At 44.7% G+C, this 16,367-nt stretch overlaps 1 protein-coding gene across 1 annotated transcript in view; it reads left to right on the top strand.

Moving 5' to 3' along the window:
* PLA2G4A (phospholipase A2 group IVA) overlaps nucleotides 1-16,367 on the top strand; it is a 698,142-nt gene that overhangs the window by 194,884 nt on the left and 486,891 nt on the right. The window contains exon 5 of the mRNA XM_069231997.1: nucleotides 7,922-8,035. Coding sequence (XP_069088098.1) covers nucleotides 7,922-8,035 — 114 coding nt within the window. The remainder of the gene's footprint in view (nucleotides 1-7,921; nucleotides 8,036-16,367) is intronic.

Below are 16,367 nucleotides of genomic sequence, written 5' to 3'. Positions count from 1 at the left end.
GAAAAATGTGCCTTAAATCCTTGTTGAGAAGTGTTGCACCATGCAACGGTGGTCCCAAGAAGTGATGTAAGGTCTGCATTGAAGATGTTTTGCACAGTGGCAGTTCTGATTAAGTGCGAAGGCTATGATGCAAGCTTATATCTAGGCTGCATTACACTGCATCTGTTCTGGTGAGAGGCTGCGAAGTCCGTGTAAAGGAAGCATTGCATTGACCATTCCGATGAGCTGGTCAGGCTCCAATGCGGGCATGCGTCAAGAATATGTCACACTTCAATGGTTCTGATGGGGAGCAGCATCAGGTTTGCATTACGTTGCGCCTGTGTTGATGACACCACTGCTGGCCTGGCAGAGCTCCTTTAGCCAACTTCCAATGGTCTAGGACTGTGGGTGGTGGTGGGAGCTCACTATTTGAGGGTTACGACTCACAGTAGGCAGAGTCCAGGTGCAAGGGTGAAAATGGTTAGATCCTTCCCTGTTCCTGAAGCTCTGTTCAGGAGGCCAGCCAGGTAGCCCTTGGAGTTGCTCTGATGATCCTGGTTTCCAGGCACAGATCCAGTCATCCTGCCATAGTCAGCAGGGCAGCAAAGTAGCAGTCCTTCTTAGAGCAGTGCAGCACAGCAGTCCTTTGTTTGAATCTTTCTCAGGTTCAGAAGTGTAATAGTGAGTAGGTCTGAGGGTCCTATTTTTTTTTTTTTTATACCTGGTGCCTTCTTTTAAGTAGGAGAGTATTTTTGAGATTTCATTTGAAGTGTTTTGAATTTCCTGCCTCCCTGACCTGACTCCAGCCTGGCTATAGGCTCACTGGACTAGTGTGAAGTTCTGTGTGTGGAGTCGGCAATCAAACTATTGATTTGCAAGTGGGACTCTCCTAGCTCCACCTTCCAGTTTGCCAGTAAACAGCCAATCCAGATACACCTAATCCCTCTATTGTATAGCTGTCTACATAAAGGCCCACTACACCCACTCATGTGAGCCACAAACGGCCTACAGGCACCACATAGTTAAAGCAGAAAATGCCAACTTTCTGATAGTACCATTTTCAGAATTATAAATTAAAATCCAACTTTACCATGAAAAATGGTTTTAAATTACAATGTCTCTGGCACCAAATATGTCTTTCCTCCCTATTCTCAATAAAAAGTTAGCACTTATTACATGTAATAAGGCAACCCCGTGTTATTCTGTGGGAGAGGCAGGACTCAAATTAATGAAAAAATGAATTGGCAAGTTTATCACTACCAGTACATGTAAAACTTAAAGGTACATGGTCAATCTTTTAATTGCAAAGCACCCTAGCCAGTGGGTGGCCAAGGGCCTATCTTAGGGGTGCTGTCTAAGTAATGAAAGGGGAGTTTAAGGCTTGCCAAGCGGGTTATTTTTAAAAGTGACCTGGCAGTTTAAAACTGCATACAAGGAAGGATGTGGCCAGATGTCCAAGGTGGCTGATGGGCTATCTTGAGCTTCTGCTCAGCCCCTCTGTGGTGACGCTCATCTGGGTGCTGGCGTACCATAGGGGGTGCTCTTGATGGGAGCCCAAGTGAGTAACTGGAACCCACACCCCAGGGAGTGTTCTCCTCCAATTGAATCCTGACATGGCACGACTCTGGCACAGGTGCATGTTCTTGGTGCAGCCCCGTCAAGATGACTACCTAGGTATAAGACCTGAGCCCGGTATGCCTAACTGCCAAGAAGGAGAAGTGTTTTGGGCTGTGGAGGGTTGAACCTGAAGTGACTGCTTGGGTGGCATTCCTGGAGCTGGGGGGGTGGTAGGTACTGCTGCAGCTTGAGTTGGTGGCAGATGGACCACGGCCTCTGAAGTTCAACGGCCTGGTGGCGCCCCATTAAGGAGTTGCTGGCTGTGAGTGAGTCCTAGTGGGAGCATGCTTCAGGGGCAAACTGCAGGAGTCCGATTACTGGCTACTAGAGCTGGGACGCGGGGCCCCCCTGGGGGCTGAGAAAGCGCAGGCACTCACTGAAAGGGGACAGCGAACGCCCTCCCCTTGCCTATTAACAATCCCACCACCCCTATCCCCTTCCTGGGCTACTGAAGACTATCTCCTGGGGGGTGCTGCAAGAGCTTTAGGGTGGGCCTGAGGGGGCCCTGTCAAGAAATGGTGCTCCTGTGAAGACGCTGTGAGCTTGTCCCTTGGGGTCTGACTGATTGTGCTGCTTCCCCCCATGACTGGACAACTAGGGCAAGCGGGTCAGAGCCCTGTCCCCCTCCTATTAGGGGCGTGGAGGAGGTGGGGTGGGGGGCGAGACCATGTAATAGAGACTTGCATGTTCCACTGTGGCCCCACTGCGGGGGCCCAGGACAGAGCCATGGGCCACAATGAGAGGGCTCAGGGTGAAACAGAATTTGTCAAATACACATGCCTGATGGGGATACTTTGCGGCGGACGTGGTGGTGGGCTGGGGGTGGGATAGGGGGAGGAGATTCACCTCTCCAAGGCAGGGACAATACCGCTATCATTATGCAGGCGATCCAGGACTCTAAATCAGCACTGGAGGTCAAGAATAGAGAAGTTGGGGGTGACGTTTCCCTGCTGCGACATGATCCTCACCAGGTTGACAATCGGGTGATGGAGACTGAGGGCTGGATCACGAATTGGAGGACACAGTGCAGAGGTTCTCCATGGAGGTGTCCCGTCTCTTTCTGTTGACTAAGTTACTCTAGGACTGGGTGGAAGATGCGGAGAACAGGGCCCGGTGATTTGTTGGATTCCCAGAAAAGTCGGAGGACACCTCTGCAGTGACTTTTTTAGAATGATGGATCCGGTCCTTGATAGATGAGACTTGGCTTCCCCCTGCTTTGTCATTGAGAGGGCCCACAGATCACTGGCACAGAGTGCCCCCGGGCACCTCTTCGCCTATATGATAAATAGGTTCCTGAATTACAAAGACAGATGTGATCCTTCAGGGTATGTAGGAGAAGGGCCACCTCTCATACAACACTGGCCATGTGATGATTTTTCCAGATTATACTAGAGAAGTTCAAGTCCAGGAGAAATCCTACTATCAGGTGAAACAGAAACTCTGCAACTTCATTCTTTCTTAGATACTCCTTTATCCAGCATGGCTGAGGGTAATCTATAATGCCAAGTCGCAGTGCTGTGAAACCCCAGAGGAGGCATGGACATGGCTGATGGAGCACAGTCATGTTGCTCCACACCAGCCCCTGGGTTGACAATCAGCCATACCATCCCATACAGGATGGAAAGGGAGGGCGAGTCCCTCTCGGAAGCAGAACTGGAAGCACTCCAGATGGCAAAAGCGTTGCCCAGGGGATACCAAGGGCCCTCCAGACTCTGAAGGTAGATGTTCACGGGGTCTACCACCATTGATCACCAGTTGGGGGCTGAATCTGAACCCTAATTCTTTGAGAGTACCACAGGGGCCGAATTACAGTACTGTACATTGCACACCAACATAACTATATCCTGTTCCAATATCTTTTCATTTATCGTCCAATGCGACCTATTAGGGATTAGGGTCTTTGTTGCCGAACTACATCACTGCCACGTTTGTGCTGGTTTTAATACTTGGGTCAGGGCAACAAATGCTTCTTTGGGGAGGTAAGTATAGAGACAGGGTAGTTAAGGTGATGGGGTTTGTTATGTGCGTTAGGAAAGTCTGCTCCTTTGTTCCTTTCCTGCTCTCACGACTGAGATCATATGTCCTTCACATACATGCTGCACATGGCGGGTCCTGCTATGGGCACCAATCCTTTATTATCCTTAGCGTGGGACAAATGATTGTCTCTCCAGAGGTCCTCCATCACTGGCGTCCACTAGATTGACCATGCACAACTTTACGATAATGACATGGAATGTCAGTGGTCTGCTGGACCAAATTTAGACTGAGCGGTGTTGCAGTTTGTGCACTGACATTCCATAATGATACTTATGCCCCAGGAAATACACCTTCAGGGTACCAACTGCCCCTTCCTGGCCTGTAGGAGGTATGACAGGTTGTTGCGAGCCGGATACTCTGTAGGGGTGTGGGGAGGGTGTATGTTATCCTGAAAGGGTCCTTGGAAGGCTCCCTGTATAACGTGGTGTGTCTTTGCTCTGACCCAGTCCGCCTTTGGGAGCCTCCAGGATTGGCACAGGTCCACTGCCCTCTCATAGAGGGTGGGGGGGAAAGGGCTGGCAGATTGGGAAAGGGGTTTGCGGCTGAGTGATGCTTGGAGGATCTTGAATCAGGAATTATACTCATACCTCTGTCACACATGGCTCGCAGTCCCACATTGGTTATTTACCAGCCCTAGGCCCCAACTTCTTCACACTACTTTCTCCTAATACTCCTACGGGGTATAACGAATAATGCACCAGTGACTGTGTTCTTCAGGACCCCTGAAGGTGGGGTTTGGCTGCTGTGGCATCTGAGTGCTTGGTTCCTGGCAGAAGAGCATTTTACCTCCCACTTGGAACTAAAACTTTAGGCATTTCTGGATACCAACAAGGGCACTGTGGATTCTCCCGGAGTGCTATGTAGTGCCTGTAAGGCCTCTATGTGTAGGGTAGCTCACTCTAATATACAGGGCTGGGACTGTGAGCGGCTGGCAAAGATTACAGAGCATGAGGCGTCCATATTATCTCAACAGTGTGAGGCATGGGGGCTCCTGACAGAGCCAAGGTTACATCAACTGGAGTTAGACAGGGCCTCCCTACTCCAGCTGTGTCTGGAGGAGGCCCACAAATGCTGCTTGGTCTCCACCTGGCTGGTATATGAATGGGGATTTGTCTGGTAAGCTTCCTTATTGGTGAGTGACCAGTGACATAAAAACTAGAATTGTTCCCCCAGTGTTGGATGGGTCTGGGATGCTGATGGGGAAGTCCACTGAGATAGCATCGGTCTTCGCTCATTATTATGAAGGCTTGTATGTGCAACATGAACAACTGCCCTGTGAAGCTCCTGCCTCCCTCATCGCGGACATACCGCTGCCCAATCTGTTGCGATCTGACAGAGACGATCTGGACCAGTCACTTGCACTCAAGGAGATGAAAGAGGCGTGGTCTGACCTTAACATGGAGAGAACCTCATGACGGGGTGGGTTCACAGTGGTGTATTACCAATGGCTTCGGCCAGCGTTCCTTTCCCCTATTCTGGACTTGTTCATAGAAGTGGTCTCAAAGGGGCATTTTCCACAGAGGTAGATCTTGTGACACTGGTTGTGCTGCACAGACGTATCCAACCGCCAGACCGGTGTGCCTTGTGTCAACCCATCTTATTTTTTAATACTGCGGTCAAAATTCATGTGAAGCTGTTGGCTAATTGGCTCCTTAAGTTCCTGGCCCTTTATTCAGTTGCAAATTGTCTAGAGTCCTAAGGCCAGTAGAAACGAATTCAGCAAAAATAGGAGGGGTCAAGGCAAAAAGTTTGGGGGTAACCTTCCAGAAAGTGCCAAGTCCAACAGTAAGCTTTTTAGTACTTTTCCTTTGTCCTGTGATCATATAATCAAGGGTCTAACCTGCAAAACCTCACATTTCCAATAATGTTAGAGAGAAGAGACAGAGGAAAGAGAAGAGAGGGGAAGAGAGCAGAGGAGCGGAAAATAGAGAAGCGGAAAATAGAGGAGAGGAGCGGGGGAGAGGAAAAAAGTAGAAAAAAGGGGAGAGGAAAAGAGTAGAAAAGAGAGGAAAGGAGTAGAAAAGAGAGGAGAGGAAAGGAGTAGAAAAGAGAGGAGAGGAAAAGAGTAGAAAGGAGGAGTAGGAGAAGAGGAAAAGAGGAGAGGAAAGTAGAAGAGAGGAGAGGAGGAGAGGAGAGGAGGAGAGGAGGCGAGGAAAAGAGGAGAGGAGGCGAGGAAAAGAGGAGAGGAGGCGAGGAAAAGAGGAGAGGAGGCGAGGAAAAGAGGAGAGGAGGCGAGGAAAAGAGGAGAGGAGGCGAGGAAAAGAGGAGAGGAGGCGAGGAGAGGAGGAGAGGAAAAGAGGAGGAGGAGAGGAAAAGAGAGGAGGAAAGCAGAGGAGAGGAGAGGAAAAGAGAGGAAAAGAGGAGAGGAAAAGAGGAGAGGAGGAGAGGAGGAGAGGAGAGGAGGAGAGGAGAGGAGGAGAGGAGAGGAAAGAAGAGGAGAGGAAAGAAGAGGAGAGGAAAGAAAAGAAGAGGAGAGGAAAGAAAAGAAGAGGAGAGGAAAGAAAAGAAGAGGAGAGGACAGAAAAGAAGAGGAGAGGACAGAAAAGAAGAGGAGAGGACAGAAAAGAAGAGGAGAGGACAGAAAAGAAGAGGAGAGGACAGAAAAGAAGAGGAGAGGACAGAAGAGGAGAGGACAGAAGAGGAGAAGAGGAGAAGAGGGGAAGAGGAGAAGAGGAGAAGAGGAGAAGAGGAGAAGAGGGGAAGAGGGGAAGAGGGGAAGAGGGGAAGAGGGGAGAAGAGGAGAGGAAGAGAAAGAAAAAGAAAAAAACAAATGAATATCCGTGGACTAGTATTGATAATAATGAGTTATCAGCAGGACTTACAAATGTATAATGACATTCAGATCCATCTCAGAATGCACTAGCTTCCTTGTGTGCAAATCACTGATCCAGTGACACTCATGTGTCATGGCCTAAATGCTAAAATAATTAGGCAATGACAAATGACTGTCATTAGGAACAGTGCACCCCACCAATTCAAGTTGTACATTGCTTAAGTGTAGACAACTCCACTCTGGAGGTTTGTCAGCCAGCTTGTTGCTTTGGACATTGACCTACCCTTCACACCTATATTGAACTTCGCAGTTTTCATCCATAGATGCTTTCAGTATTCAACCTACAGTACGTAATCTGTGTAATCTGAGTCTTTACTTTTATTGTCCTGACAACTTGGATTGCCCAAACCTTAGAGGTTGTTATAGCCTTTCTAGACATGATGAAACTTCATCTACCTAGATCTTTCCACCAAGGTACAGCACAGATTGAAGAGTGCTCAGAACTATATTTTGCCTTCTATTTTTGCCAGTCAACCTGTTGATGACATCACCCCATTCCTGAACCCAGTGATGCAGGGGTCTTTCTATTTGGGCAAAGGCTACATTTAGTGCATTCAGCAGTGTGTATGTCAGCTGCGGGATATCACATCTAATTATACTACCCATACCATGATCAACATGCGTTCCAGTTCAACAAAATATTCCTTTTGCCCTCGTTTGCTGTGGGTTCCTTACAAGTGGAAGATATTTTGACTGTGGAGCACCCTTGCACATAAGTTAGAGTTTAGTAGGAGCGTCCTGAAGTTCCATGCAGTGATGAAAGCCCAACTGTTTTGAGGGGCACACTGCCATTGCTCTAGCCACAACAGACTCTCTTACTTTAAAAATCACAATTCCCTTGAGCAGGAATTGTCTTGGTTATTCTGCTCTGCATTATTCCAGCTCTTGAAAAGATCAGGAACAGTCACATTCTGTTACTTACTACAGTACAGCAAACATTTGCCTTAAATTACTTTAGATTGTTGTATCCCATATATTGCTTTCTGAAAGCTTATTCTAGGGAATCACCCAGACCACTGGAAGACTACACAGTAACCAAAGAAGTACAGGAACATGGCAAATCGGATAGCTCACACAATCCTTTAAATGTGACCTTTGGTCTATTTCACAACTGAAGTTGTTGGTGGTATTCCAGTGGAAAAAAAGGATTTATCTTTCATTACTTGGGTGACTCATAGACTGTCACATCTTAGACCAGACTAAAAGTCAACCAGGAAAAGTGTGGTTCAGATGCCCAATTTCTGAAGTTTAATGAACCATATTTTTGTGTCCTGGTTGGTGAACCAATGCCTACTACAAAGGACTCTGACGCAAGCATCTGTGATTTATGCAACACGTTGTAACAGTAAACAATTAGCATTTTCACCCAAAATTCCATTAAATAACTTTGTAATAACGTTTTCTAAGAGAAATATGGTGGGAAACATTATTTTATTCAGCTCCTTTTTTCTCCAGATCACATTAATGGATGCAAATTATGTAATGGATGAGACTCTCGGCACAGCAACATTTGCTGTATCCTCGATTGCGGAGGGAGAAAAGAAAGTGGTTTCATTCACATTCAATAAGGTAAGACATTCTGGATCTTAAGTTAGTTTGACACCATACACAGCCAGGATTTGGGTCCCATAAGTTGGTAATGACAAGTGTCACTTTGTGTGTAGTTTTTATGATCCTTCGCAGACTCTGAGCAGACTTAACTTTGAACTGTATAGATGAAGTGGCAAGAAGAGAATGCTACCCACTGTTGCCATTAGTAAAACAGTATCTAGAAAGGATTGTGTTGTTTCTGTGGGTCAAAGTACGGCATCTGTAGTGTTTCAAGTCACATCGTTTCTAGTGCTCCTGAAAGTCTAGATTTTTACTCATGTAGGTGCTTGGAAATGTTTTTATCTAAGACGGCTTGTAAATTGGAGCATTCCACCCGTGATGTACAATTCTTAATTTCTACCATATATTTGATGTCCCTGTCACCAGGTTGAGCTAGGGAAAGTTTGAAGGCCTTTTAAAAACCCAGAGACTAGATGACAACGTTTGTGGACATTCTCATGCCTTCTCAACTGACCAGCTAAATTCAACCTCTAATTGCAGTTGTGGCAATTTGGTGATTTACACCCAATATTTGTGTGATTTGATTATAGAAGACTACATTAAATTGTCTCTGAGTCCATGAACTGCCTAGAGTGTTACAGAAGAATCTTATGGGAAACACGGAAGCATACATAACTGGAAGGAAAAAGGAGAATGAACAGAGGCTGAAGAAACGGAGTAGTGAGATATGAACTAACTGCTAGGGAAATGAAGCACAGAAGTTTGAGAAACTGACTGGAATACGTTAGTTAGGAAAAATGTTTATTGTACATACCTTAGTGTTTCTGTTTGCAGTAACTGCAGTAGGGAGCAGAAACCTGGACATGAAGGAGTAACTGGGTGAAAAGAGAAATACAACAAGTAAAAAATTGGTTCATTGACTCTGGGGTTTTTCAGCTCTGTACAGAAAGCCAAGCGAAAGAGTAATTTCTTAATTTAAAGATGACATAAACAACAAAGAATGTGAAATGACTGGTAGAATAGTAAATCATTGCATATTAATTGAAGAAATAGGATGTTGGAGAGAACTCTAACGTGACATATTTGAAAATTAACATTATCTGCTTGAAAGACCTTATGTGCATACAACCATTACCAATACCAGTAGGCTATTAAATGCTGCACTCTCCATACTCTCACATGTATACTGCTTGCCCTGCACTCACAAAGATGAAGTCTATTCTAGTGTGCCGGGACCATGAGCAACAACCAAGAAAGATTGTCAGCCTTCTCTGGGTTAGTGAAACTTGGGCACAGCCAACGGTGCATGAGGAGGGGAACAAACTATGTGAAAGGGCACTTATGGCTGAAAGTAAGAGGTGAGATATGACAAGTGCCAGCAGAATTGTTTAACCACTTATAACCTACGGAGGGAGTTCCCCTGGGATTTAACTGAAGTACAGAGACGTAACTTAAGAGTTGATGTGATCAGGAATATCCAAAATCTGAACACAACAAAATACCTTTAAATCAGTGCCTAGCCATGCTTGGACAGTAAAAGCACTATAATGAGCATAAGCTAAATACTATGCACAAAATTACGCATATGCTGAAGGTTAAATGTGGGCTTGGCAAAGGAAGCCCTTCCTAAGGAGCCTTGTAGAATTGCAAGTCGCAAATAACATACCCCAGCGAATGATCACACTGGGTAACTAACCCGATATATAAATACTGTGTTCCTGTTGTCTGTGTGGTACCAGTGACATTTTGTGCACTAACATGCCCTAACTTTAAAACCCAGCAAAATCCACATATGGACCTATTGCAACAGATAACGCTTTTCACGATTAGCAGGTGTAAGCCTATTGACTTTGCCGACCTATTCACAGTGTAAAAGGACAACCCTACTCCCTTTGTCAACGCATTTGAAAATAATTGAAGTCTGTTGGCTTTAGCAGGAGCATAAACATAACCATGTGGTCTCTGCTTAGAGCACTATAAAGCATTCTAGGCAAGTATAGGTTGCCATCACAAATCTCCCTGTGGCCAGATCTAAATGTGGTGTTGGTACTAAACCCCTTCTTGTTAGATTTCTCCAGCAGAGTTGAAAATGCAAAGCTCCAATCTTCTGGTGTCTTTCATTGCATTTACAGTGTAAACCCCCTTCCTATTGCATTTGTCAGAGTTCACTGTGCAAAACGATTTCCTGGTGTGTTTGACAAGGATTTCTCAAACTAAAATCTGTTCCTGTTGTATTTGGCAGAGATTTTAAAATGTAACTCTGCTTCCTTATGTTGTTGAAATCGGTTTAGGAGGTTCAGAAGCAGTTGAAAGTAATAGTCACCATTTTGACAATGGGGTCTAACACCTTGTAGTGGCCTGGGACATCCATATTGCAGATTGGACTTTTCACACAATCAAAAAGGTTAGGTGTACTTCTTTGTCAAATCAATAAAGCAAGCCTGTTTTCTTTACCCTCTCAAGTGCCAAGTACGACCCATTGACATCCTTAGCACTACCTCTGATGCATATTTCTAAGATTACGCTCCTTCTGAATATTCCCCCAGGTGTCATATTGGATCTGTGTGTAAAGGATGTCACCTCTTGAAAAGACAGGGTTTAGGGTCTGTTGCTTGTGACATATCCTTACATGGTATGTTCATGATGCCTGGGATCCGAACATGGCTCCAGGACCTGTGATGACTGTGGCCAAATGAACCCGAAGGCCATACTGGCCCTTGCGGCGAAACTTTACATCTCCAAAAACTGGAAGACTCTGCACTGTGACCAGTTGAAGTTGAAAGAAAGGTCCAGTTCCCAGTCCTGAAGTTGTTCTTGTTTGAGATCTTTGTTGACCGAAGTCATTGGGTAAGTCCAAGTAGAAACAAATGAAGTCCAAGTGGGACTCGGACCCCTTCCTATCACTCTCGAACTCAAGATGGTGCAGGTGTTCATGGACAACACCACCACCACCATGTGTTACTGCAACAAAAAGAGCGGTGTGGGGTTGTAGAGCTTTTTTTCAAGAGGCTCTGCGTCTCTGGACATGGCTGGAACAGCAGGGCATATCCCTGGTGGTACAACATCTGGCAGGATCTCTGAATTGCAGAGCGGACAAACTCTGCCGAAAATGCCTAGCAGATCACGAATGGAGTCTCCATCCGGATGTGGCGCAATGTTTCAGCAGTGGGGAAAGCCTTGGTAAGATCTGTTCATCTCTGCAGAGACCATGCAATGTCAGTAGTTTTGCACGTTTGAGCTTCCAAGGCGGCAATCACTCTGAGATGCTTTCGTCTCTAGTGGAACTCCAGTTATCAAAAATATCAGGAACATCCGGGCCCAAGTAATTCTTGTGGCTCTGGACTGGGCACAGAGCGTCTGGTATCCTGAGCTGATGGGCAACGTCCATCGATCCTCTAATCAGAATGCCTCTTCATGAGGATCTTCTGTCGCAGCAGCAGGGAAGGGTTTTACACCTGAACTTGTCCACTCTTGCCTTCTTGCGTCGAGACTGAGGAATGACAGTTGACAGTCTTTGACCTTTCTCCCGAAGTGTGCAACGTAATTTTGGCAGGCAGGTGTCCCTCAACCAAAATGGTATATACCTGTAGTTGGAAGAAATTTGTGGTATGGTGCAGACAAGTCTGTTGAACCTCTTTCTGCCCCTTTCTCTGATATCCTGTTAATCCTTTCCCCGACCTAGAAGGGCTCTGCTATAGGCACTCTTAAAGGATATTTGTCTGCTATTTCTGCTTTTTTGAAGTTGCCTGACCTACCTTCTTTGTTTAAGTTCCCTATTGTACATAGGTTCCTCAAACACATTACGCCTCTTTTTCCTCTACAACATTCATTATCCCCCAAGGTTTTGACCTTTATGATGTGCGCTCCTTTTGACCCTCTCCAAAATTGTCCTCTCAGGTTTCTCATTTTGAAAACAGCCTTCCTTGTGGCCAATATATCTGCCCACAGGGTGAGTGAGCTGCAGGCATTGTCATCTAAGCCACTCTACCTTTCTGTCTATCCGAACAAAGTGGTGCTTTGAACTAGGGCCTCTTTTCTGCCAAAAGTGGTTACACCTTTTCATATAGGCCAGTCCATCACCTTACCTACTTTTTATACACACCCACATCCTTCTAAGAGAAGAGACTTCACTGCCTGGACCCAAAAAAAGCATTGGTGTTTTACCTTGATCGTACAAAAGAGGTTCATGTGGATGACCAATCTTTGTAGGGTATGTGGGTGCAAAGATAGGTCTGGCAGTGCGGAAGTGTACCATTTCCAGTTGGGTTGACCTGTGCATTAAGATCTGTTAAGGACTGGCCTAAAAGCAATCCCATGCGTGTTTGCGTGCTTATTCTACCTGAGCTAAAGCTACGGCCACTGCTTTAGCACACAGAGTTCCAGTCTTTGTCATTTGTCAGGCAGAAGCATGGGCATCTCTGCACACTTTACCAAACACTGCTGCTTGGACAGCCGGGTCCGTAGGGACAGGTAAGTTGCCCTTTCAGCCCTGCAGGACTTTCTTGTATGAACTTGGTTTGCAGACCTACCTCCGGTGATGGTATTGCATGGGTATCTATTCAAAAGAAAGTCTCTATCAGATTAACAAGTTACTTACCTTCGGTAATGCCTTATCATAGTAGAGACATCATGTAACTACAGATACATTACCTACTCACCCATCCTACCCGCTATGTGAACTGACTTCTATAGACCGGGACTCCCCTTTCAGGGCCTTAGTTTTGACACACCAGTAGTCAGTTTCTTCATGGCTGTGCACTTCTGGCATGGAAAGTTGTGAAATGAAACTGATGTCAGCGTGCCAGGTTGGCACCTACATAGTAACCGCAGCATCATATCTGGCGCGGACGATGACAGACACGGAGCCAATCAATGCCACCTTGTGGTTTGTAAGCATACTGCTCATGAAACGTTTCTGGAACTAGCCTGACGCCTGGGTAGAATTTAAAGGCAAGGAATCTGCTGCTACCTATTGTTTCTACCAGATAAGGCATCACTGAAGGTAAATAACTTGTTCTACAGAACCTCTTTCCCTGAAACAAAGACCTTTTAGATATCTTTTTAGCTGCTTGGGCAAAACCATGCTAATAAATAGAAAAAATGTTCATGACCGTAGTCCGCACCAAGTGACCCCAACTTTCTTGTATATCGCTCTACACCTGAGAGTTTGGTGGTACAGGCCTCCATAAGTAAGGTGAATTCTAAAGTCTTACCCGCCACCCTCCCTGTTGTGTGTCAAAATGCTCTCCTGTCTGTCAATGTCAGCTGCCTCTTAGGGCACTTCTCGCATGCCCAGTGTGACACAGGACATTATTTTACCTGCCCATCGTTCGTCTGGCGTCCCTCACCCAAGATGGACGTGGCAGACCAAAGTTTGGCAACCACTGTAGCTTGCACACAACCCACTGTTTAGGAAATCATGCTATGTAGGTTTCTTACCACATTGTGTTTTCCAAGAGAATGCCTGCATGTGTGAAGAGATGTATTTGTGACCCATGCTTCCCTGCACACACAGCATGCCATTAAATGAGATACACTGGTATTATCAACATATTAATTTGCATAGACTGATTCAGTGTGGTGCTGTACCTTGGAGGGAAATCTATACAGCTGGTGGTTTTTTTTCCCCCCTTCTAAAATCTGATATTTGTTGTCTTGCTTTCGTACCTCTATGACCTATCTATTTGGGTCTTCAGCCATATCCAAGTTAGTAGAGGGATATGGTTGGAAAGCCATATGTTGTCTAAAAAAATAAATAGATTTTCATCTTGATTTTTCTGTGTGTGTGTGTGTGTGTGTGTGTGTGTGTGTGTGTGAGAGAGAGAATGGGTATGAATTCGGTGTGAAACATGGAAATGTGTCTGCGTCATTGCACCGTATCTGTGCGCCCTATTAGGGCACGTTGTAGTGCCCATGAATGCAGATTCTTGGTGACCATTGGTGTACTCTTAATGTATAGTTGTGCTGCGGTGGGCTTAGTCAATTAACTCCATGTATATGCATGATCAAGACTGTGGGGGATGGTGCTCAGGAGGCTTTCTTGAGCCGTGCTCTTAGGGGTTGTGAAGTTTTTTTCTGAAGGGCTAATTTTCCAATTTTGTGTAAATCACTTTGTGTGGTGTAGTTGTGGTGTATTTTGAAATGTTTATTTAAGGAAGTTCTACATCTCTATGCCCATTGTTCCACTATGGAGAGAAATGTTTAATCTTTTGTTACTCTGTGTCATGATGTGACCTTCCAGCCACATTAGACCCACAACCAGGGTAGATAAGAATGATTATGACATTTTGTTGGTTGATCGTGCATTTGAAAGATGGCATTTGCCAGATTTTCAGTTTCTTGGTGAGCTTTGAAGAAACAATTCAATTAAAGGGATACAAAATGAGAAGACAGAAGGAAAAGAGAGAGGTGGGAGCTGTTCATTAACAACTGTTGAGCATTCAAAATATGTTAGACCTTCAAAGTGACCTTCGTTGCTGCTATCCTGTGCCCCATTCAAGTAATATTGTTAGTTTTTGAAGATAATCCTGGGCTATAATAGGCCTTCTCATGGAGTACAGAACTTTGATCTTAAGTCTTTGTTCCACATGGCCATTGATTGAGACTTGTTAAGAGTTTAATAAAGGTTAACCTTCCTAAGGTTTGAAGACTGTCTTGCGCTTACTTTTACATATTCTGGTTTCCTAATGTGTTTTCTGGAGAGGTGTTTGTGTAGAATATTCCAGAAATCCGGCAGTTCTAGCCCAAGCAAATAAATGAAATGTTTGACAAAACTGTGGTTTTAGTGAAGCACGGAGACCCTGTTAGTTGGAATACCTGACCATGTAATTTATTTGTGGTGCAGTGGTGAAGTCTGTCTCAGAGTGGACCTTAGTTTTTGACGTTTTGAGTTGAAAATAGAATGATACCATTTTTGAGGATCTTTTGAAGGGCAGATATATTTATCTTTTTGCACAGCCCACTTCATTGAATTTGATAGTCCCTTTTAGGTTGAATAAATCTTAATTCATGTAGAAGTATATGTGGCTGAGCCAGTTGAATATAGATATCAGTATCATGGACATTCATTTGGAATTAAAGATTGTGAAATTCAGTTACCTCTTTAATCTGGGCACACATAAACATGGAACAAGAAAGGTGAGCACAAAGCCTAGAAGTATCCTGAAAGCTTATCCTGCCTGGAAATATCAATGACAGTGCAATAGGACCAATTGATACTACACCTGGACTATACCTGAGAATCCAAATAATTCCATTAATCAGAATCATATGTCAAACTGGTGGTTGAGGTGTCCCAAGTGTACTTATGCCGTATGGTCAGTGGGTAGGCCTTGTCCTATGCTTTCTCCTAATGATTGTTCCCCTGAATGGCTGAAACTCTGTCAGTCATGAAGAAAATGATGCTATCTTTTTTTTCCACCTGTAGCTAGCTGGTTCTTTGCTTTACAGTGCCTTGCTCGGATTTGAAGAGTTGTAATTGTTCTGTAGTTTTTCCAAACCTTGTGATGCTTATTGTGTTTTTCCTGACGGGAGTAGTGAGCACAAAATCCTTGGCAAAGGATGCCTTCACTAGATCTGTTAGATGTGGAGCAAATGTATGGAATGATTCGAAGATTATATTTTTTAAGCATGGTCAGTATCACATGGCACAAGATATTCAATGTGCCCTTTGTTTTTTTTCTATTTGCATGGCCTTTTCTGAATTACAGTTATTGATTCTTTGTCTTTTGGTAGTCTGTTGCCCAGACTATCTTGCCTCCATTTATCTTGTGCTTGCTATGTTTTGTGTTTGGGAGGTAGAATGAGATCATGGAGTTATTCAACCAACGTGGCGACTGTATGCCTAGGTTCACTAGGGTGAAGTTATGAGTGACTTGGTCTGCTGCCTGGCTAAATATTTGGCCATTATGTTTTCTACCTAATCACCGGATACATTTATTCATGCAAAGTTGAAAAAACCATTCATTAAAAGTACTTGTTCCTATTAATTCTGACTTCAGGTTTTCCTCCATTAGCAGAAATTAGAGTTGAGTTTGCAAGTAGTGTCCATACGTTTAATTGAGAAGGTGGTAATTTCATGTAACTATGTTGAATTTACGTCACTGGAGCGAACTGGCTTCGCTCCTTTTGTCAAGGACAGAGCTGTGTTGTGTTTGGAGCTTCCGTGCTGCAGGTGTGGAGAATGAAAAAGCATGGCAATATGTGTACAAGAATACGTGTGTGGAATTGATAACTAGTGCAGTTGGACAGGGGAAATTGAGCATGCAGGTAATGTGCTACTGGTTATACATATTTCTACCTACCTACTTTGCAGAGCATAAAGAAGCTACCTTACTGTACCAAAGTGTGT

The sequence above is a fragment of the Pleurodeles waltl genome, chromosome 4_2 (genome assembly GCF_031143425.1).
Source record: "Pleurodeles waltl isolate 20211129_DDA chromosome 4_2, aPleWal1.hap1.20221129, whole genome shotgun sequence".
Lineage (NCBI taxonomy): Eukaryota > Metazoa > Chordata > Amphibia > Caudata > Salamandridae > Pleurodeles > Pleurodeles waltl.
This window is presented reverse-complemented; position numbering and strand designations above follow the sequence as displayed.